Source organism: Pongo pygmaeus, chromosome 12, assembly GCF_028885625.2.
Source record: "Pongo pygmaeus isolate AG05252 chromosome 12, NHGRI_mPonPyg2-v2.0_pri, whole genome shotgun sequence".
In the NCBI taxonomy this organism is placed as follows: Eukaryota; Metazoa; Chordata; class Mammalia; order Primates; family Hominidae; genus Pongo; species Pongo pygmaeus.
The window spans coordinates 60613106-60635408 of NC_072385.2; the positions used below are offsets into that span (position 1 = coordinate 60613106).

The following is a 22303-nucleotide window of genomic DNA, read 5'->3' on the forward strand; positions in this document are numbered from 1 at the left end:
GAGGAGATTGGGCTGCAGCTGTGCTAGAGGAAGAAGCTCCTGTGAAGACAAAGGCGCTGTCCACAGGCCAAGGAGAGAGGCTTCAGAAGAAAGCCGTCCTGCTAACTCCTGATCTTGGGCTGGCAGCCTCCGGTGCTGGGAAGAAATAAATTTTGGTTGTCGAAGCCACTCAGTCTGAGGTGCTTTGTCGTGGCGGCCCAGCACACCAAGGCAAGAGGCAAGGAAGGCAGGGAGGGCGTGGCATTCCAGAGGACAGCAATGGGAGTGCTTCAGGTAGAAGGGGCTTCCGTGTACTTCACTGAGGCCGAGAGGTGAAGGGAGACACGGACCAAGGCGGGCCCCATGGAGGACCCAGAGAGAAGGGCCTCAGTGGGATGTGGTCAGGGCAAAAGACAGATCTTCACGGGTCAAGAAGTCAGTAGGACTCCCACAGATGGCCGGCGTAGCTAATTCCTTCATTAAATTTGGCTGATGGGCAGAAGTGGGGCATCGTGAGATGGAACTGAGGGGGCACTTAGAAGGTGGACCCCTCAGGCAAGAATCAGAAGAGACTGTGTCGCAGAAAGAGGAAGAACAGCCTAGCAGTGAGCCGCTCCAGGTGGGGAGACTCTGAAGCCCAGGTTGGAGGTGGGGGTTAGGGGTGGGGTTCTCCTGGGCCCGAAGGAGAGACAGTGGCGGGTGGTGACAGGAGGCAGGTGGGGAGGAAGGGCTGGCTGCAGGCAGCGTGGGGTTGAGGGTGAGGAGCCCCCACCCCTCCAGATCCACTCTGCATCTGTCCACCTGCTCTGTCCCTGGAAGCTGACTAAGGGCTGGCTGTCTGGCTTCCACCACCAGGAGTCCCAGCAGGAAAGTGGGGGATTGGAGGAGTGACGCTCCAGAGAGTGCCATCTCTGGGCCTCTCTGTACTGAAGGTTACAGCTCCTACCTGGGGGCCCTCTCCAGCCAGCTGTCTCCTCCAGGTTCCAGTAGCTGCCCCTGCCTCCTTCCTCTTCAGGCCTCAGGGCCATATGGGCTTCCCATTGTTACCAGCTCTGGGGTACTGCACCATCCCTGTGGGCTCCCCAAAATTTAATTGTTCCTGTAGTAAACTGTCCTCCAAGTGCTCTATCTGAAGGTCCCATCTGACTGATGCAAAGGTGTCCCCTTCCAGGCCTGTCTCTGAAGGTGGGAGTAAGGCCCTCTGCTGAGTCGGGAGGAAGAGAGGCTTGGAGGGAGGGCAGCAGAGGACTTCTCAACAGGGCGAGGCCTCAGCTGAGGCTGGGATCTGAAACATCGAGGGGCGCCATCCCACACACCTGCCTGCTGTCCTCATGGACTCAACTGCACGGGCAGGTGGAAAAGCAGGTTCAAGCAGGGTTTCCATTCTGCCAGGCAGGTGCAACCAAGGAATAGTGGGACAAGGATGTGTCGGAAAGAGAGCAGAGGAGGTTGTGGCTTGGGGGCCCCCGCAAGGTCCTGCACTACTGCAGAGGGAAAGGAGCAAGCCAGCAAATGGGAAGAGCTCAGGGTTCGACGGGAAAAGACACCTGAATGGGTGATTTGAGAGAAGGCCCCATTCTGGGCTCTGATTATCCCTGAGAGAGGGTGGTGAGGGGAAGATGAGGGAATGAGAGGCTGGGATGCCAAGTGGGTTGTCCATGCAGACCCCAAGGTCTGGGGGACAGGAAGACTGTAAGCCGTAGCCAGTTTTTAACAAATCAGGGGGCATGACCGGGCCATGCAGCCACAGACGGCACACGTGCACAGCCGCACACATGCACAGCCGAACGCCCACAGGCACCCACACAGTCACACTCACACGCACGCCCACAGCCCTCCCAGACACTCCAAACACCCTCACATGCACTCACCCTCACACACACCCCAGACAGCAGATGGGGCGCTCGGGTAATTGGTTAAACCTGTTCCGATGTCTGGCTCCGCCTTGGCAGCGCCCGTCTGACAGGAAAGCTGGCTGGGCCTGCACCGCTCAGCCTGCTGGCCGCCCCTCCCCTCCTCTCCCCTTGCCTGCAGGGATGCCCTGGAGCGGGGCTACAGCAGAGGCCTGTGGGCCCTGGCCGGCTCCCTCTGGGCAGAGCCTGGTTCACTTAGCCAGAGCGCCTTGATGCCTCCTGGGAAGCAGTCCCAGCACGTGTGAGGAGGAGTTGGTGCAAACCAAGTGCAGAGATGCTAGGAGCGTGAGCCATACTGCTGCGAAGGCCATGGGGACGAGTCCTGGAAAGTTCCACGGACAAGAGGATGTGCAAAGATCAGTCCCTGAAGGTGAGGCGTGTGGATTAGGCCACCAGGGTTCAGAACAGATCCCCTGAGCTCCCTCTACTTCAGCTGCGTACAATTTGGAGCTCCTACAGGTGCTCATGATACCTCAGCCCACGCGATCTGCAGGCCCTGGGAGGCCAGCCCAGCTGAGGGGAATGGCTGACCTAGGCTCCCCCAGGGAAGGGCTGGCCACACAGCGCCTGCACGCCGAGGGCACCAGCAGGCCAGTGTCTGCTGGTCCTCACCCTCTGCAGGGCACCCGCTCTCCAGGTGGGAGGAGCCGTTGGGGGAGGGAAGGGAGCAGCAGTCCTCGTCTTCTTCCCTTCTCGGCTGCATCTGTGTCTCTTCAAGAGAGACTTTGGTTTGTTCCCTGGAGAGGGCCCAAAAACTCCCAAATTAGCAAACCTGGCAAGCCCGCAGCTCAGAAAATAGTTCATCCTGATTCCATGTTTTTCAGGCTCACAGAAGCCTTTATTAATGAAGTCACAACACCAATATTTACCGTCTGCAGGGAGAGGCACAACATGGGGGGTGGATGGGAGTGCGGCAGGGACTCCCCGCCCCGCCCCCCCGCAGGCCTGGCCTCAGGAGATTGGCAGGTTTCCTTGGGTCCCTTCCAGCCCTTTATTCGGATGACAGGGGGTGCTCTGCTGTGATCTTCCTGGACCCCCTCCCCCTACCAAGTGGGGCAGGATCTTGAGAGGAACAGCTCACCCCTTTCTCTGTCCCCCACTGGGGCCAAAAGGATGACTCTTCCTCCCACCTTCCTTCCACACCTTGGCATGTGTGCTCCCAGAAGTGATCCCACCTGCTTGGCAGTGAGGGTTGCCATGTGGGTTAATCTGGACTTATCCATGTTAGGACTTTCAAGATGTGCAGAATGCATTCCTGACTGATGGAGGGAGAAGGGGTGTTGGGATGGGACAAAGCCCTTTGGTTTCTAGCATTGACTGGACACAAGTGAGGTGGGCAGAGGCGGGGGAGAGACGCTGAGAGTGCGAGTGGGACCTGGGTCTGTGCTCCCAGCAGAAGGACCTTGTGTGCTTGGATCCCTGCATGTGGTCCAGACAGCAAGGCTGGGTCTCTGACATCTTTCCAGTGAGTTCCACATTGATCAAGCACCCAACATTCCAGGTGGGAAGAACAGCATGAGCGAAGGCACAGTGCAGGAAAAACCTGTGGCTCACTCAGGGACAGGGATGGGGATGCTGAAGCAAAGGGTACCGGGAGCAAGGCAAGAAGATGGGGTAAAGGGGCTCCGAAGGGGGTGACTCTGCCCTGTTTGGGTGCAAAGAAGAGAAACCTAACTGCAACATGGAGGGCTTCCTTTGAAGTGGGCCTCATCCTTGACATTCACAGAAACCTCCCTAGAGGAGCAGGGCCCGGGCCAGGCCGGTGGCAGAGGGAGCTGGGCAGGGGGGTGGTGGGGGCTGCACTAGGGAGGTGTGGTTGGGAAGCCAGTCCAGACTCAACCCACTAGATGGGAATGGATGGGGCTGGGGAAGAGGAGAGGAAGCTTGAGGAAGATTCCCAGGTTTCCTGGAGCTTGGGAAACTGTGTACATGTCTAATGCTGTTTGTCGAGGTGGGTGATCCTGGAGAAGCACAGATGGGTAGGTGAGTCCGGCTGTGGATGTATGGGCTTTGAGGTGCTGAGGGGCAGGGGGTGGAGCAGGCAGCTGGCTTGATGGGTCTGCAGCTCAGCAGAGGTCAGCTAAAGACACAGACCAGGGAGCCAAAGAGAAGTCCTGGAAGTGGATGTGATCCCCACAAGGCAAAGGGCACAATGAGGAGTCAGGAAGACCAAGGACTGACCTGGGGGTGGCCAGAGGTGACAAGGCATGGATCACACTGAATGAACTCAGGCTGGAAGAGGAGTCAGAGCTACCAAAATGAAGGCAGAGCGGGGTGGGAGAATCCGGAGGGCATGGCCAACAGATTGGGGAGCAGGTGAACCCGACAGGAAGTGGTTGAGTTTGGCCACAAGGGGGTGGCCGGTGACTGGTTGGTGACTGTCATTAGCACCAGCAGAATGGTGGCATGAAGGCCAAAAAGCAGAGGTTTCATGAGCACATGGGAGGTGAAGAAGAAAGAGAGGGGTCTGGATGTCATAAGGGAAAGACAGGAATGCAGATTTGCTTGTCAGGAAACCTTCATCCTGACAAGTGCGACAGAAGGGCAGGTGAACACAAGAGCTCAGCGGGCCCTGGCACGTTGCTCTTTCTCGGGCTGAGGAGGCCCTGAGTCACTGGGGACTGGCTGCAGGCTCAGCCTTAAGCCCTGTCTCTGCAGTCTTAACCTGCCCAGGGGTTCTCCAAGGACAGGTGAGCATCCTGGTGGGCCCACAACTTCGGTCTGGAACCGTCAGCCTTTGTGAATGGTGTTCCCTCCCCCAGACTCCAATCCTCCCCTTTCCTCTGGTTTCTCCTCAACTGGAGAAGCCACCAGAGTCTCTAGGCAGAGGGAAGCACTCTCCCTCTCCCACTGAACTACCTGGGCCTGATTCCCACCTCTCAATACGTTAAGAAAGACCTGGGCCTGTCCTCCCTCAAGATACAGGATGGCCCTTCCCTACGTCTAGCCTGTTTCTCCTGCTGTGGAGCTGGAGGTAGAGACCAGGGTCCCCCAACAAAAGAGAGGAGTTAATGAATTACCCTTGCCCCCCTCCACCAGTACCCCACCCCGGGCTCCCAGGCCCTGAACGCGTTTGCTCTACCAGCCCCCACTGGCCCTCAGAGCTGGAATCTACCACCCCAGGCTCTGGGGCTGGAGCTGGATGCCCGTGTCATTAAGAGAGAGACTTTTATTATTCCCATAGGGAAGGGAGACACTGGGGATCACTAAACTACAGTGGTGCCTGGAAAATAAATTAAAACAGAAATGCATCAAAACAAAAGGGAGATTGGAGACACGGAGAGCAGCTGGGAGGCTGTGGTGGCGGGCGGGCCCGCCCAGGCAGGCAGGCTCTCCGAGGAGAAGGCCAAGTGGTCCCAGGCCTCAGCCAGCCCATTGCTTGTCCCTCTGTCAGTGGCAGCCCCGGGCTTCAAGCCCTGTGGGGCCATGACTCCAGGCCTCCCCGAAGCCTGGCCAGGGAGTGGCCAGAGTCCAGCTTGGGCCCACGCAGGGGCCTGGCCAGCAGCAAGCAGCACTCTGCCCTCGTGGGTTTGTAGTTGCCCACCCTAGTCATTGGAGGTGACATCGATGTCCTCCCCATTGGCCTGCTTCGTGGCGATGCGCCACCGGTTGATGTGATGGGAGCCCTTCTTCTTCTGCTCGGACTCAGGCCCTTCCTCCTCCAGCTTCTGCCGTTTGTACTTTGTCCTCCGGTTCTGGAACCACACCTTCACCTGGGCCAGGGAGGGAGGGGCACAGATGAGAAACTCAGGAGGCCCCCAGAGCAGCCACTGGGGCCTCAACACTCAGGCCAAGCTGAGAGCCTGATGGGAAGACCGAGACTACATAGGGTTAAGGCCCCCAGGCCGGGGTCCCCTCTGGCCAGCTGCTCCCATGGGTCTAACATTCACAGAAGGGGATGGCACGGCAGGAAGAGGACACAGTGGGCCAGAGAGAAGGGTGGTTTTCCTGTTCCTCTCAAACAAAGGGTCACAGAGCTGCTGCGCATCCTGGCTCCTCTAGCCCCAGCAAACCCAAGCCAAGGTGGAGGAGTGCAGGCTCTGGAAGCCGGCAGACCTGGGACTCCACGAGTTTCTAGAGGAGAGACCATAATCGCTTCTTCACAGAGTGGATGTGAGTAGTAAATGAGGGAGCCTGTGACCCACTGTGTGGGTTCCCATGGTCTCCCACAGGGCCTAAAGTGGACACCAGCCCATGGGCCAGCCCCATGCCCTTCTCCATACAGAGAGGCAGAGTGGGCATGGTTTCACAACTAGGAGGTGGTGTTTATACCAAGAGCAGTGCCTGGACAGCCAGACTACCCCTGGGGGCACAGAACCCGCTGCTAGAGACTCCAACCTCACACACTGTGTGGTCTCCTTCTTCGGGGAGGCTTTCTTAGCAACCTCATGTAGCTCTCTCCCACCCCTCATCAGAGGCGGAGCTGTAGAGGCTGGAGCTGGGCAGGTGGGGGGCCTTGTCCCTCAGGTGCCAGCTCCTCAGGGTAATCTGAAATCCACCAGTGAGACCTCATTCTCCTTGGACAGACAAGGACAGGGAGGAAGCGGGTCTGAGGGCAGTGTTCTGCCCTTCACGGGCAGCTCTAGACCTTCTGTCCCCACAGCACTGGCTCCTGCAGCCCATCCAGATGTGGGAACAGGTCACACAAGGAACAGTCAGGAGAAGCCCGGGGGACAGAAGTGAGCGCCACTTTGAACCCAGGGAGCCCCCTATTCTGTGTCTGGCAGTGAGAGCCCTGGCAAGGTACGGGGTGGGGTTCAAACAGAAACTGGACAACCATCCTCCATGATGGAGGAGGCATGAGGCAGAGGGCAGGTCTATGGTTCTAAGCCATCTCCTCCAGGAAGCTTCTTTTCCCTCCTCCTCCAGCGTCTGTTCAGTGTCCAGGACACAGCCCTTAATGTCCTCTCGTGCATAATCTGGGAGGCTCATCCTGGCTCCTGGACTGGACTTAGTGCTTGTGGGCTGTGGAGAAAGCCTTCATCTGTCAACTCTCCCTGACTCCGTGGTTCTTTACTTGGCTTTGCAGAGTCAGGCCAGACCCAAACTATCTTCAGCGTTGGCAGGAGGATCCTGGGTACTGATTCCCAGCTAAGTCCCTTCCCCCTCTGGGCTTCAGTCCTTCATGCATAGAAGAAATGTTCTGGGGACTCTTGCAGCGCCAGGACACCTCTTGGATTCTTGCTCCAGAGGGCCCCTGGGGGAGGAGGTGCAGAGGGCAGGCTACAAGGCCCGGATGGTTTCCAGGAAATGACAGCACATTTAAAAGCAAGTGGATGTGGCCAACTGCAGCTGTGCAGACGGTGCTGCGTGACAGAGTTGCGGGTGAGGAATGGTGGGTAGCCTCTCGGTTTTGGCAGCAGCAATGATGCTGAGGGGAGATCCTTGAACCCTGGGCAGGGCTGAGGGCAGGCCTCAGAAAGACTGCTCCTGCTCCCAGAGAACTGGGTAAAGCACAGGCCTTAGCCACAGGGCCAAGCAGTGCATCCAGAGGCAGGCCTGGCCCCTGTGCCCTGCAGATGGTTTCATGCCCAGGAGATGCTGCCCCTACACCCTTCCCAGGCAGTCCTCTCTGTCCCACCTACCCCAGGACTTCCCCTCACAGTCCCCTCTTGCCAGGACTTCCACTGCACCATCTGCCCTTGTTTGAGGGCACTGATTTTAGAGCACTGGCATGGGGATGGGGGCAGCTGGCACTCAGTGCCTGCAGAGCAGCAAGCCAGGGGCTGGAAAGCTGGCCCAGGAAGGGTTGGTGCCCGGCCTCGATGGATGGAGTGAGGGCAAGGGGATTCTCCCCTCATTTCCAAGCCCATAGCCTGCACATCTCACCTAGGCCGGCCGTGGAGGATGGCAGAGGCTCTGGGCACAGGCTGCTGGACTCCAAGCCCACCCATGTTTGGGAGCAGGGCCACCTGGACCCTGGGTGGTTCTCAGCACAACCATTTGGCAGCAGCCTGGCCCCTGCCCCCCACCCTGGAGCCTGCTATGACTGTGCCAGTCAGTGGGCGGGTGAGCTCACCCTGCCTCCTGCGCGTGACTCAGGGCCAGATGCAGGGCCGGGGCGTCATTCCTGAGAAGCCCAAGTGGGCTGGCCGAAGGTGACTGTCAGGTGATGCGGGTAGTACCAGGGACTGGGGGGCCCTTTTCTGTACCTTCCTCCTTCCACACGCATTTCCAAGTGTCCTTCAGGAAGGAGACTGACGGTCACATTGGCCTGTAGTGGGACGGGCCCAGCATGCTGCCCTTGACTAGCAACACTGGCTCAAAGAAGGAAAGCTTTGGATGGCGACTTCAGGCACAGGATAGGCCAGAGGCAGCTTCCTAGGGCACCCAAGTGAAAGGTGATTCTGAATATTTTCTCCATGAAAAATACTGGGGTCAAGTAGGCATCTCTCTAGAAGCGGGGACATAAACCCTCTCCCTGTGCAGCCTGGCCATCTTCCGGAGAACAGCCTTGGGCTGAGTGTCCAGATGCTGTTTACAAAGACTGCAATAACAGGGTAGTGCTTATGACTTCATAGCATTAATGGAAACGCCAGGATGCACAAGGCTAGCACAGTGTGATCACAACCATAGAAAAACAAAATCTACACACGGGGAAAAAAGACTAGAAGGAAATGTACCCAAAGTGTGGGTGATGTTTCTTTCTTCTTTCTACTTTTCTGAATTTTCCTTAATAGATTCTTGATAATGGTAGTTATTTTTTACTTGGAAAAAGAAAAGGAACTGGGCTCTGAGTGTATTAGGAGATGAGAGTGACACTTCATGACCTCTCCAACCCAGCCAGGCAACTCTGGATCCTCCAGAGCCCCTTCCTTAGAGAACACAGGCCCTGGAAAGGAGCTGGGTCATATGGTATGGCTTGGAGGCTGGATCTGTCCTGCACATGCCTCCCCATCCCCAACACAAACACACTACTCACCTCTCTCTAAGCCCCAAGGTACAGTTGGAATGTTGGCTGGAGGACCCCTTGCCCACTCTGACTTCTCTGCCATAGCAAGAGGTCCCTTGTGGTCTCCCAAGTCCTCACTTCACTGTGAAGTGAACGTCTCAGTTTCTCAGAGGCCACATCCTTCCAAAAGTCTCCATTCTCCTGACTTACCTACCCTGGAATACTCTCCTTAGCCTTCAAGACCCTGTCCTGATGTTCCTTAATGGTCCTGCCCCATCACCTGCCTGTAATTCCTTAGTACCTCTTCCCAGTCTCAGTAACAGTGACCCCCAGTGTGCACTAATTTATTTATTTACATCTGTCTCCTCACCAGACTATGAGACTGGAGAGCCAAACTGGTATGTTAGTCCCAGTGCCCTGCCCAGAGGACATGTTCCATGTATAGTCATCTGGCTGGACAAGCCTATGCTCTAGGCAAGAGGTGCCTGGGCCAGACCTGGAAAACAGGAGAAAATGAATAGAAGAGGGTAGAATTCTAATCAGCAAAGGCTTTGAGAAGTGCCCAGTGATGGAGAGATGGGATCTTTTTCTTACTTTTGTGGACACTTTTGCAAGAGGGCCAGTTTTTAATATTCCATATGGTAAATTGGATTGGCCACTTTTAGGGGAAGTTGGAGGAGGGAGATCTACTGCTGGGCAGAAGAAGGGTTGGCTTGAGTCAGGCAGAATGTAGAAGGTGAAACTGCTATGGATGAATGAATGTATCAATTTGCTAGAGGATTGATCAATGTATGCATTAATGAATGAAGACATGCATGCAAGAACAAAGGGAAAAATGAACCAACAAACAAGCAAACTACAGCTCCAGCCGATATTTCAGAACTAATCAGACTTTACTTTGGAATAATCTGCTATTTTGAATGAACGAGGTCTGGATCCCTTCTTTTTCACCACTCCTGCAAATGGAAAAGTCTGTGGCTCCAGGCCCCTGCACACTTTCAGGTGAATAAGTGTCCTGTCTTCAAAGATTTCAAATATCCCAGAATGGACAGGAGCCTGGAGATATCAGTCAAGTCATCCCTCAGCCTATTCTCTTTCCTGGGGACCCATTTCCTATCATTTGATCATGTGGGCTGTTCCCACTCTCAAGGTCAAGCCCAATGCCATGGTAAGTTCAACCTTCACCTCAGTAAGCTGAAGTCACCTCCAGCTCCCCACCAACCATAACCATGATCTCCCTCAGCCTCCCTGTCTCCTCCTCTTTCAGCCCAGCCTGGACCCTTCCTCTCTGTCTCTCAGGCAGACATCATAAGATTCACCTCAGGACATGTTGGTCCCAACTTCTCACAGAATCACTCTAATCTCCTTTATCTCCCCCTCATCCTCCCACACAGGACTCCTGGAACATGAGATGCAGAAGTTCTTGAAGAAAAGCCAAGACTTAAAGAAGAGATGTGGACACACCGTGAGCTAGGAACAAATGTCTCTTGATTTTTCCCTAAAATTCAGGTCACTTGGATATCCCCCTCTTATCCATCCCTCTAAGGCCAGAACATTCCAGAGCAGGAAAGGACCCTCCAAATCCTCCTTTCCATGCCTCTGAGGGGAAAAAGCCATAGGCAGGTGACCGTAACTCCTGCCTCCCAAGATCTCGCTGCCCTTGAGCTCCAAGATGGTGGCTTGTCTTGACAGCTCCTGCTCTATCTTCATCTGCCTGCCTCAAACCCTGCCCTTCTTTCCCTCCAACCTAGGATCCTAGGCATCCCCGCAAGCCTTCCAGGTCTGAGGCCTCCTGGAGCCATCTTCTCAAGCATTTCTATCCTGACACCCCTCAGCCCACAGCTGTGACCTCAAAGGGGACCCTAGTCATTCTTCCTGTGTATGTTTCACAAGTGTGCAAGCTTTGCACTTAGCCTTCATCACTCAGTGAGGAATCTTCAAAGCCACAGGCCACGTTTCTGTACCCTTTGCCCTCACCGCTCGGCTAAACTCTAACCCAGGCAAGGTCAAGAAACACCTGCTGATCTGTTCAGAGCAGAAGGAGTAGCTGGAAACACTGACCAGTTGATCAGCCTGGAGCAACCAGGTGCTTTCTCTCACTCCCCCTAAAACTAACTTACCCCTACCCCCGACACACACATGAACACACACAGAAGCATGCAAGCTGCACTCCACGTCATGTGACTGCCTAATGGCATCTAATGTGTACCTATGCTATCATCTGACCTTTGGGCATCAATCACATAAAGCCCGTTGGTGCCCCACATGGTGAGCAGACACATGTTGCACACACCCATTACACACAGTCATTAAACTTGAGCCTCTGCAATGACCCAGGCCCATGTCTGCCCAACCAGCCACCAGGACTGAAGCTTAGACTGGTACCTTCCTGGTCATACTCCAGGGCGGCACTGAAGCAGTGAGGAACAAGTCATTAGAACCTGAAGGAAGAACTAGCCCTTGCCCAGGGCTCTTCCCTCATCTCCTAGATTGAAGCACTGGCCATCCCAGCACGAATACCCCACTCCCACTAAACACACAGAGTCACCCAGGTTGCCCACCTCCTAGCACCCAGCTAAAGCTTGGGGAGTGCACAGACTTCTGAGCTCTGGATTAACAGCTCATTCACACACTGATCTGAGTAACCCTCCAAGAAGTTTTATCCACAAATTGGTATATGCATGATCTAAATCAACAATCAGCTGTGAAAGTACAAGGGAAAGATAGAAGGAGAGGGACAGGGAGGGAGCAGTGACAGCAGAGAGCAAGGGGAATGACTGATAAAGTTAGTGTGTATTTGTATGGGCAAAGAGAAATGTGCTCATTAATTCAATACATGTTTATTGAGCATCTACTCCATCCCAGGCACTGAGCTGGGTCCTGTGAGAAATAGATAGGCTTGGCCTCTGCCTCCCAGAGCTAAGATGCTCAGGCCTGTTATTCATCACGATCACCCAAATAACTGTTTTTAAACTTTCTCCTGCACCCTATCCTGGACTTCCTAAGAGAATCTCCTGGGTGAAGCCCAGGAATCTGTATTTTAAGATCTCCCTGAGAGATGCATGCTGCTGGTCTACAGATTGATGTTTGGACATGGCAGATAATTAAATAATAACAACAAAGTTTGATGCATATCATGATAGGCAGGGGTTGTGCGGTGAGCTCTGAGAATGTGGAGAAGGGAGTATACAGAAACACAGAGAAGTAGAATGTAGAGGAGCCACAGAAACTCAGGACTAGAAAAAACTCTGGAATTTGTGTCATTCAGTCTCACAGATACAGAAACTGAGGCCCAGACCCAGAGAGAAGACAAAGCCAGAGCCAATAAGATAATAGATAACCATTACCAGACATATGAATATACTGTTTGTCAGTTGTGAAATAGCTCTATGGAGATGAAGTTTGAGATGAATGGTGGATACACAGAAGGTAAAATAGATGACAAAGATAATGAACAAATGGGTAAATAGTTCTTATCGTTAGGAAGAACGTATAATTAATAGAAAATCGGAAATATAAATTAGCCAGTTTTGGGAAGGCAGTTTAATGAGAGCAGACAGAAGTATATGGCTAGATGTAAAACAGCTACGGGGAGGGACAGATTAGAGAGCTCTGAGAGACAGATACAGATATTAACAGTAGAAATGCATGGCAGGGGGGCTGATGGGGGTGACTGATGCTTGGCAAATAGCTGATAGCTGGAAATGACAGGTAAGCTTGCCTGGTAAGTACCAAGAGGCGGATAGAGAAGTAGCTAATTATATAGCCTGGCTCCGTATAAGTTATGAGGGCAACAGAAAGGCAATGTTGATGATGGAAACTGCATAAGGGAGGAAGAACGCTGGACTAAGAGGACACACAGGTTTGGATCTTCTTATGCTACTAATCTGACATACTACCTTAAAGGGAAGGGACTAGGGATGGGGATTAATATTATTTGAGCTCATATGAGGTACCTTTAATCATTAAACAACTATTTTCTCAATGAGGAAACCAAAGCTCAGAGAGGTTAAGTGACTTGCCTAGGGTTACACAGTAAGTTAGCAGGGAGGCAGGTATTTAAAATCGTGTTTGCCCACCTGGGAAGCTCTGCCCAATCCATCTCTCCATCTCAGGGTCTTCACCTGGAAGGACAGGCTGCCACGGGAGGTTCCTCAGGCTCAAACCTCCCCTCATTCTTTTTGTTGTACCATATGCAAAAAGCAGCTCATTTACAGACGGGAAGAAGATTAGCGCTGCGTTTTGATAGTTAATGAAGCTGGATACATTTATGTTATTCTGTCTGGTTTTGTTTTAAATATATGTTTGAAATGTCTCATAATAAAAATGAAAGAAACAATCAGTCCGTTTACTAACTGGCATTGTTAGGAGCAAATATTGACAGGCAGCTAGGTTCAGTTTGAAAGAGAGTTAATTAAAAATGCTCTCACTGAGCTAAAAAATTGAAAGTTTAAAAACAATGACATTATTTCAACAAGTGTTAATCTGTGGGTGGTAGGATTAAAAACCATTTTTGTTTTCTTACACTTCTGCAATTAAAATTTAATAAATATTACTTTTTAAATGAAGTTAATTATAAACACCATTCTTAAACTGACACCTTGTTTCAAACAATAATTTTAAAACACTGCCAGGAGGGAAAAGGGAGTGTTATTTTATTAACTTATTTTTTAAAACACATCTTTCTTTGAAACGTTTTTAAAATTAACTCTTGTTTTGTAAGCTTTTTTCCTGCAGTTAGAAAAGCCCAGCTAGTCCGTCTGAAAACGCACGGGTCCTGCCTCCGACCCGTGAGCGATTTGTAGATTAAGTGGGGCATCAGACAGGTATGACAATAGATGCCAAAATGCCACCGAAGGAGGAGAGGGTAAGGTCCGCCGAAGAAAGCTGGGGATGAAGTTTGGGTCTGGGCTCCCTCACTAAGCCCCCTTCCTACTCTGGCTGCTAAAGGGAGGCTCCGGCTGCCCCCCATGCCGGGCATCTTCTCACTGCCCGGGACTTGGGAGGGGACGGTGGTGTAGTAGGGTCGAGACTAGGAGGAAAGGGGAGCGGAAGGTGAAAAGTCAGCCGGGAGGTAGCTGGGAGACCGCGGAGCCGGCCTCTCGCAACTCTGGGAGCTGGCCTGCACGCAGAGACTGAAATCCACCTCCAGGGCAGCAGCTAGGCTGAGGGTCGCTGAGCCCCACTCCAACACGTCGGACCTGGGTGGACCAAGAGCTTATGCAGTGATCCCAGGCAGCATTTATTTATGGCAAAGTCTACTTACAATGAACCCAAATCCACCTCCCTATAACTTTCATCTAATTCTTTAATTTTTTCCCTTAAATTAATGATCAGTTACAAAAACACTACACGGTAATTGTTAATTTCACTCAGTTCAAGCCCAGACACCGTTGGAGTTTATTCCTTCTCCCATTCGACAGCCCTTCCAGTGATTCAGAGCAGCCCCTTAGTACCCGGGGTCTATTTCCCACCATGCCCAGGCCCCTCAGATGCTCTGCGCGCGCACACCGTGGCTTCCATAGCCCTACCAGCCGGCCTGGGCCGGATCAGAGCAACCCTCGGGCCCCAAGCAGGGGCTGGCCCCTCCCTGGTTAAGCCCCTCTGTTGGTAGTCTGAGGACACCTGGGCTTTCTCCCCAGACGCTCCTGGCTGGTGGGCAGCCAAGGCCCCGCCAGTTTTGCCCAGGAACAGCAGCAAAGCCAGTGCGGACTGGCTCCCCGCAGGACTATGAGCGCCCCGACACAGTGGCGGGAAAAGGGCTGCAGGAATGCCAGGGCTGGGGCCAGCTGCAGTGGCCTCGGTGCTGCCTGTGCTGCCCGCTCCCAAGGCGGCCCGCTTCCTCCAGGGAACCGGGTGCCCCCGTGAGGAGCTTTGGGAGCCGGGCTCGGGATACAGTTTGCATTTACTCTGCCTCCTGCTAGGTCTTTAGCGCTTGACAAAAGTCCTGCGGCCTCAGCAGGCTGCACGCAGTCTCGAGGAAGGGGCTCTAAAGACGGGCTTGACGGCAGCGCCGCGGGGAATGGGGGCCTTTTGGAACCCAGCAGGGCTCGGCTGGGGCGGGCTCAGGGCCTCTCCTGCACCCGCACACCCTCACCTCCACCTGGGCTCCGGGCGCAGGGCAGGCCGCGACCGGGGGTGATTACCTGCGTCTCGGAGAGGCTGAGACTGCCGGCCAGCTGCTTCCGCTCGGCGCCCACCACGTAGTGGTTCTTCTCGAAGGCGCGCTCCAGCCGCAGCAGCTGCGAGGGCGAGAAGGCCGTGCGGATCCGCTTGGGCTTGCGTGCGAAGGGGCCGTGCAGAAGCAGCCCGTCCTGGGGCACGTCGCTGGCTGCGGCCCCGCCGCCGACGGCAACACACGCAGGTACAGACAGAAAGAAGGGGCGCCGTGAGCTGGGGCCCAACAGAGCCTGGCCTCGCGCCCTGCCCTCTCCATTCCTTGACACGCACACACACGCCATTTCTCCCTTTGCCCTTTTGCCGCCCCTTCCCTAAGTCCACTCCCCTCCCCAACACCTCCCCACACTCGAGAGCCACTCCGCGGGGAGACGCGGGGAATAACAGCGCTCCAGATCCCTCTGTTAGGCCAAGAGATGGGTCCAGGCCGGACGAGGCGTGGACCCACATCCACAATGCCTGGGGGAGCGGAAGAGGCCAAGGGGTGGGGAAGAAAAGTCCATGGCGCTCTTTCTCCGCCCTTTCCCAGAGGCGCTGCCCTGGCCGCCAGCCCCAACGATTTGCTTTCAGTTAACTGGTCGCAAAGCAGCTCCCTCCAAGAGGACCCAGGGTAGACGCCGGGCTGGGGGTCAGGAAGGTGATAAGGGGAGCAGCGGGGTGCTAGGCACACCTTTGCCAAACACAGATTCAAGAACTAGAAGGTACCCAAGAAGCAATCCCTTCACACCTGCTTGCACTAGTCTTGCGGCTGAATGCTCAGGCTACTAGCTCATTAAAAACTCCTGCCAGCAGGCTCTAGCTCTGTCTTGCAGGGGGTATAAATAGGCCAGTGGCTAGGTCAGTGGTCCAGGCAACACCTGGAAGTGGAAAGTCAGGCTCCTTCTTCCCCTTTCTCCACCTCTCTCTCCCCCAGGCCTTCGCTGTCCAGAGACCCAGCCTCTAGGGTAAGCCCCCAAACCCCTACCCCAACACACACACTGGAGACTCCAAGTACTGTCTGGTGGGAAAAGCTTCATCCCTGCTTCATCCCTGAATAGTCCCTTGCTAAAGAAACGTGTATAAATATCTAGATGTCATCTTTCTCTCTAATATATATAGATATAGATATATTGGTTTCTGCATGGGCGTGTGTAAATATATGTTCCAGCCTCCCTACTGTCTTTTTTCCCATCTACTGTATAGGATTTTTAGAGTGTGACTGTCCCTTAGCAAATGTTGGCCAGCATAGGGACTCAGCTCCCACATGCAGGAGGAAGGGATAACACTGGACTGGATGAAGCTGGGGTAGGGGAGATGGGGTCAGAAACTATCAATGCCAAAACAAGCCTCTACCCAAAGCCTCTGTCTCAATGAACCCCCAACTAGGCCCTCACACAATCTCTGGCTTGGTTGCACATGCTAACAGACTCAAAACAGGCCCTGACAAAATCACCCATGGATTCTCCTGTAAGGGCACATAACAGCCTCCTGATGCACCAACAACACGGAACCCCAGATAGATTATTCTGACAGAATTAGCTGTTGGGATTGACTGATCCAATTAATTTCTTCAGAGATGGCTACTGGTTGGACTTGATTTGACCTGTTGCTTTGCTCTAAGACAATCACCTGGATAATTCAGTTAACATCTCCCATCTCTGGAAACATCTATGTAAGTCAATCAAAAGCACATAATTGAGATGCTGTAGCTAAAACTCTCCAGGTAACTGTTCTTGTCCCTCTGTTGGTGGAAACTCCCTGACCTTACTTCCTCCAAGTCTCTGGGCTTTGATGACCTAAACAGGCCAAGTTTTTGCTGGAGTTTTCTGTGGAACAGAGTTGCTAGGATTGCGGGGCTAGTGCCTGGGAGGGGTCAGTCAATAATCTCCAGTCACCTTATCAATTTCAACTGGTTGGATCTGTGTGGCCACAAAAATGGTGGGACCACATCACAGGGAGATGGGTGAGGGACACCCCATTTGATTACTCAAGTGGGGGCAGATCTAGGGCCCTCAGGTCCGACTGAAGGAAGAGAAGTTTGACTTGGGATAGTGGAATAGACAGATGGTCAGGGGAGGTGGTCTGGCAGAGATGAGTAAAGGGCAGAAAAATATGGAGCCTCCTCCAGGTGGGGAATAAGGAAGATTAAAGTCTCTGGGGTGGGGCCAGTGAGGTAGGCCAGGGAAAGGTGGGTGGAAAGCAAATGCTTCTTGTTAATGTTAATAACTTGCTTCAAAAAACAACATTGTTATGAACCTGGGTGAAGTCCCAACAGTGGTTTCCTCTGGACAAATGAACCAGAGAGGGAGAGAGAAAGCCTAGCTCATCCCAGCATTGGCAGGGTTTGGCCTCAGATGCTGGGCTGGCCCAGGTTGGTCAGAAGTGAGGCTGCAGTGTGGAAAGCCCCGTAAGTGTGTATGAATAGGATGCAGAGGTGTGAAGGGCAGTGTGGGGCTGAGGAAGCAGGTTTGCAGTCTGCCCCAGTGTCTGTGACTTAGTGATTATTTTGTAATTGTGTGGTATATGTCAGTCACCTGTGTGGTGGAGTGCTCTGTGTTTGTCTTTATAAACCCAGATGAGAGGATGAAGGCAACAAGCTTCTGTCCGAACATACATGCCCCTTTGCCTCACGTCTGGTTATGTTAGGGGGATGCTAGGTTGCTTTGGGTCTACCTTACTGAGAAAATGGCCCCAGGTCATTGTCATGTCCAGTTGTGGTAGATAGCATGCGTCCTAAAGGGTATATTCACATGCATGTGCAAAAACACAGGGGTCCTTCTAACCCTATCACAGAGAAGCAGGAGACTGCAGGATGAGTCAAGATGCTAAGTGATGACAGGTTATTTGATTCCAAAAGAATAAGGACGTTTCCCTGTTAGAAAGAGGATGTTTAGTACAACACCAAACATCCTGAGAAACAGATCAATTGCTACATGTTTCTGCAAAGACAAGGGTGATGCCTTAGGTGCACAAGTACCTGTACCGCCCCCCCGACCTGTGGGAAGGAGGCCTGAACCACCCCTACCAGGGGTTCAGTTTCCCTTGCCTGGACCACAAGGGCAGAATAAACTTGGGGCTGGGGTGCGGCCTGTTTGGACGCAGTAATTCCGGGCTGTGAGAACGGGCTGTCAGTTTCGGACTAGGACAGTTAGCAAAGTGGAAAGGGACTGGTATAGCCGTCCCTGGAGCTAGGGAAATGAATACCCCTCTCCCCCCTGCTTCCCTACCCCTCCGATTTTTCTACAGCCACTCTTTTAGGGCCCCTTCAAGGCGATGGCTGGGAACTAGCACAAGAGACTCCCAGGAATGAGGCGGCTGGAGGTGGGAGCTAGGGATCCGAAGCACCCGGGGTCCGAGCTGCAGTCTTCGAGCCGCAGTCTTCGCTGGAGAGGCCGCCGCTGGCCAGGGGCTCAAGGCCGGACGGCTGGGCGGAGGGCCCTAGGGCTAGGAGAGGGAGAGACAGGACAGGCGGCGGAGATAACCTCATTCCCTGTCCTCCTGCCAGAACAAAGGCGACCTTAGAAGCTCCGGCCCATTGTAGTTGCGGGTCCCGGGGGGCTGGGTCTCTACAGCCCCTTCCAGGCGTTGCTCCTAGACCCGGAAAGTTCCTGATCTCGGGGAAACAGTACCGAAATGCGGCCCACTCCTGGTCTTCGCCGGCTCCTCCCCTTGGGTCCTTGCGAGCGGCCCCGACCTTCGGGGTCCTGGACGATTCCGCATTCGCTTTCCCCTTCCAGCGCCTCGGTTAGCGGAGACGCCGCTTCCCCGCGCGCCGGGACCGCGCCGCCCAAGCGCTGCGCACAGAGCGCAGACATGTTCCTTTTCGTTCGTGTGGGGTTTCGTTTGTTGCATTAAAACGGGGCTGAAATGAGCATCGCTGAGACCCGGTTCTCTAGAAAACGCGGCGCCGGAGGGCCCGAGACGGCTGGGCTCCCAGCCCGGAGGCCTGGCCGGGACTGGAGGGCGTAGAGCCGCCGGAGAGCGCATCCGTCTGCAGCGGCGACGATGGACCGCGAAGCCACAGCGCTTCAGGGTTCGAAAAGTCCTTCAGTGCCCAACGGATTTCCGGGTCCGAAAATGCAGCCACACTTGGCTCCATCTCCGCGTACAGACTCGGTTCTTGAGGGAAAAATCCAACTATTTATGCAACTCGATAACGTACCCGCTGGGACTGATGGCTCAGGAAGCGGCGGCAATTTCCAAGAAGGTTTTGCGGAGGATTTATCCGCCTCGCCTGACTGGAGACGCTCAGAGCCGGAGCTGGATTTCTCGGGAGGCGCCCCCGGCCCTCGGCGCCCGGAGGCAGGAACCGCGGTGCGGAGGGCGTCAGGGGCTGGATTCGAAGCCGAGGGTGCGACCCAGGATGCCTCCTCCGGACAAGCTGAACCGCTGGAGGCCACAGGACTTAGGAGCGGCCCCGCCCTCTCCTCCGAGCCCCTATGCCTCCACCAGCCTCCAACCCGCCAGCCCCTCGGCCGCGGCGGCCCGGGGGCTCACACACCGCCCCAACTACAACTCGGCCCCTGGGCGCCAGGTTTCGAGACCCAGGCTTCGGATCGAGCCCACGGAGGACCAGGGTAGATTGCTCAATTTTGAAGACATCCTCATGTTATCAGTAAACATTTATTTTTAAGTGGCAGAAACTCTTGCCCAAGGCAGATGACATTGTAGCATTTTTGTTTTTTCGGATTTAGATTTGGGCAAGTCTTTGAAATCTTCAAAGAGGAGGCAAGGCTGCCCACAACAATTCTTATTCTAGTAATTACATTCTCTGGTTTTGTGGGATCTGCCAGGTCAGCATCTATTGGCCAGGTGGGACTGAAAAAATTGCCTGACAAATCGGGACCCGGGAAAGCGGTTTTCTGTGAAAGTCAAAGTGTCAAGAGATAATTTTCATTTTATTATCTAAATAACTGTGCCAAACATCTAATTGACTGTAGACCTAGACTACAGACCGTCACATTAGCTCCCGGAGCCGAAGCTCCAGCCGTGTCCCTTTCATTTGTTTCTCTAAAAGCCAGGTTACCTAGCTCTGAGCCATAGACCCTTCTCACAAGGCTGTGGTCTGGTCTACACTAACAAAATAAAACTGGAAACTAAAGTGATGCCTGTACAAATCAAGGCCACTCTTTAAAATAAAATTAAAAAAAAAAAAAGAAAAGAAAAACTCCAACAAATTTCAAGGAAGAAAACGAACTCCAACAAATGCAACTCTCTTTTCTCCGGGAAAAACAAATAATTGAAACGTGTGTGTGTGTGTGTGTGTGTGTGTGTGTGTGTAGGGCCAGTGGAGGATCTTTATTAGCAAGCCGATCGCTGGATGCAAACTCCGGGGTTCGGACTGGCTACGACCTTAAAAGCCCTCTGCCCCCGCCCCCTGCCCGGGAAAACTGTCCTCGGTACTCCAGCAGCCGGGTGGGCTCCCTCCCGAAGGCGGCGAGCAACGGCGGAAACCAGTTTGCTTACTGCAAACCTTCCCCACCTTGGGTAGCAGAGGCACGTGTGACTTGGAGAAGTCGGGCCAAGGTTGCCGAGAAACATCCCAAGACAGCCGGGCCCTCCACACTGAACATTAACTCTCCAATTCGCCCTCCCTGCTGCCCTTGCTTCCCACAGAGCTGGGGTACGCGAATGCACTTTCCCCCGCCCGGACGCACCAGCTAAGGCTGAGGTCTGGGAGGTGGTGGTGGACGTGCGAGCGAAGCGTGGTGCGAGGTTAAGCCGGGTGGAGGAAGAGCGGGAGGAGTTGTACTCTGGGCTGAGACTGGCTCAGCTGGGAGAGAGAATTGGGCAGGCCGTGGCGAGGGCCAGCACAGGCTCCGAGGACGCGCCTGGGCTTGCGTCCGAACTGGTATATTTCCTAGAAAAGCCTGGAGGTCTCCACCAGCTTTCCTGGGAGGGAGACCAACACGGTGGAGGCGCGGGTGGTTCCCGCACGGCTCTTCCCTGCCTGGGAATCTACCTCCGCGGACCTGCAGCCTTCCCGGCAGTAACTTCTAAACAGCCCCGCGCGCCCCCGAGCCTCCCCCGCAACGCCGCAGCACGGGCGCCGGCCGGCCGCCTCGGCGGGCACAGCGTGGACACTCACCCTGGAAGCGGTGGCCGAAGAAGCGGTTCCGCAGGACCCAGGGGTAGAAATGGAGAGGGTCCCGGTGCTGGGCGCCGAAGAAGGAGTGCGGGGGCTGCAGCGGGGAGGCGCCCAGCTGGTGCGCCGGATGCACGGTCAGCGCGGGGTGGTTCATGGCCTCGGGGAACACGAGCTCGGGCCCACCGTAGAGCGAGCGGCCCGCGCCCGCGGCGGCCGCGGCAGGGAAGCCACTCACGAAGGCCGCCTCGGCCGCGCTGGGGTGAGGGTAGTTGAGCGCCGTGGGCCGGAGCGGTTCCTCGGAGGCGGCCGCCGCCAGGAGATGGGAGCCCGCGCCCCCGCCGCCAGTGCCCCCGCCGGTGCCGCCGTCCTTGGCCACCAAGGACTCTATGGTAAAGCCGCGCTTGGCCGCGGGCTGGAACATGGTCGCAGCCGCGGGAGCTGTGCGAGGCAGCCGGGCTCTGGGGAGCGCTCCGCGTCCTGGCGCCGCCGCCGTGCGGGGTGTGCACCCAGCCAGGCACATGCACACCCGCCCGCACCCCTCACCTCCCCCGCCCGCCCGCTCGCGCTCGGCCCCCGCGGGCGAGCCAGGCGCGGAGCGGCGAGGGGTGTGTGAGCGAGCGACCACGGGGTCCGGCCACAGCGTACAGCCAGGCGCGGCGGCTGCTGCGGCGGAGCGGGCAGCTCCAGGCGCCCGCACAGGCGCGGGCTGCGTGCTAGGCTGCAAGCTGCCGGTAAGGCCCGAGGGCTGAGCTCGTTTCCCTCCTTTCGGCGTCCCGCTGGGACCGACCCCAGCCCCCGGTGTCCCCGCACTGCCCTGCCCGGCCCCGGCCGCCCAGTGCTGCGAGGCGCGAGTTAGCGGGCACCTGCCCCGCGCTCGCCCATTGGCCGCCGCTCACCTGCCCCAAGGTGGGGGGCGGGGCGGGGCGGGGCGAGGGACGGCGGGTGGGGAGGGAGCCCGCAGTCGGAGGCAAAAGCCGGACTGGAGCCTTCGCGGGGAGATCCAGGCCTCCTCCACCCCTCGCCACTGGCTTCTCCTCGCGACTCCGCCCTTTAGCTGAGTCTGGTGGCCGCTGCCACCGTCTCAACCCACGCGGGAGCCGAAGGAGGCGTCCGAAGGGCTTGGGGCTAAACTCCAACCCTCCCCTCCCCGGTGTGTAGCTCAGCCTAACTCTCCCATTCGTCCCGGGATGTCGTTTCAGTTCTCAGAGAACTTGGATCCAAGCGAAGGGTGGATGTTTGGGGTCCAACACATTGGTTTTCCCGAAAACCAGCTCT

At 55.3% G+C, this 22303-nt stretch overlaps 1 protein-coding gene across 2 annotated transcripts; it reads right to left on the minus strand.

Moving 5' to 3' along the window:
* Positions 1-2732: 2732 nt before the first annotated feature.
* On the minus strand, positions 2733-21883 carry EMX1 (empty spiracles homeobox 1). 2 transcript variants are annotated; one of them, XM_054473667.2, is made up of 3 exons: positions 21029-21883; positions 14931-15115; positions 2733-5605 (listed from the first exon to the last, which is right to left on the minus strand). In XM_054473667.2, the coding sequence occupies exons 1-3, from the start codon at positions 21546-21548 to the stop codon at positions 5438-5440; spliced, it is 873 nt and encodes a 290-aa protein (XP_054329642.1). In that variant the 5' UTR covers positions 21549-21883; the 3' UTR covers positions 2733-5437. The 2 variants fall into 2 exon arrangements, with proteins under 2 accessions (XP_054329642.1, XP_054329643.1); XM_054473668.2 differs by lacking the exon at positions 2733-5605 and adding an exon at positions 13398-13985 and having other exon boundaries at positions 21029-21880.
* Between the last annotated feature and the right edge of the window lie 420 nt (positions 21884-22303).

Coding starts and splice junctions, on each gene's coding strand:
- EMX1 (XM_054473667.2), bottom strand. CDS start 21,548: ATGTGCCTGGCTGGGTGCACACCCCGCACGGCGGCGGCGCCAGGACGC. Junction 15,116..21,028: donor CTTCGGCCACCGCTTCCAGG/GTGAGTGTCCAC, acceptor GCGGGGCCGCAG/CCAGCGACGTGCCCCAGGAC. Junction 5,606..14,930: donor TCAGCCTCTCCGAGACGCAG/GTAATCACCCCC, acceptor TCCCTGGCCCAG/GTGAAGGTGTGGTTCCAGAA.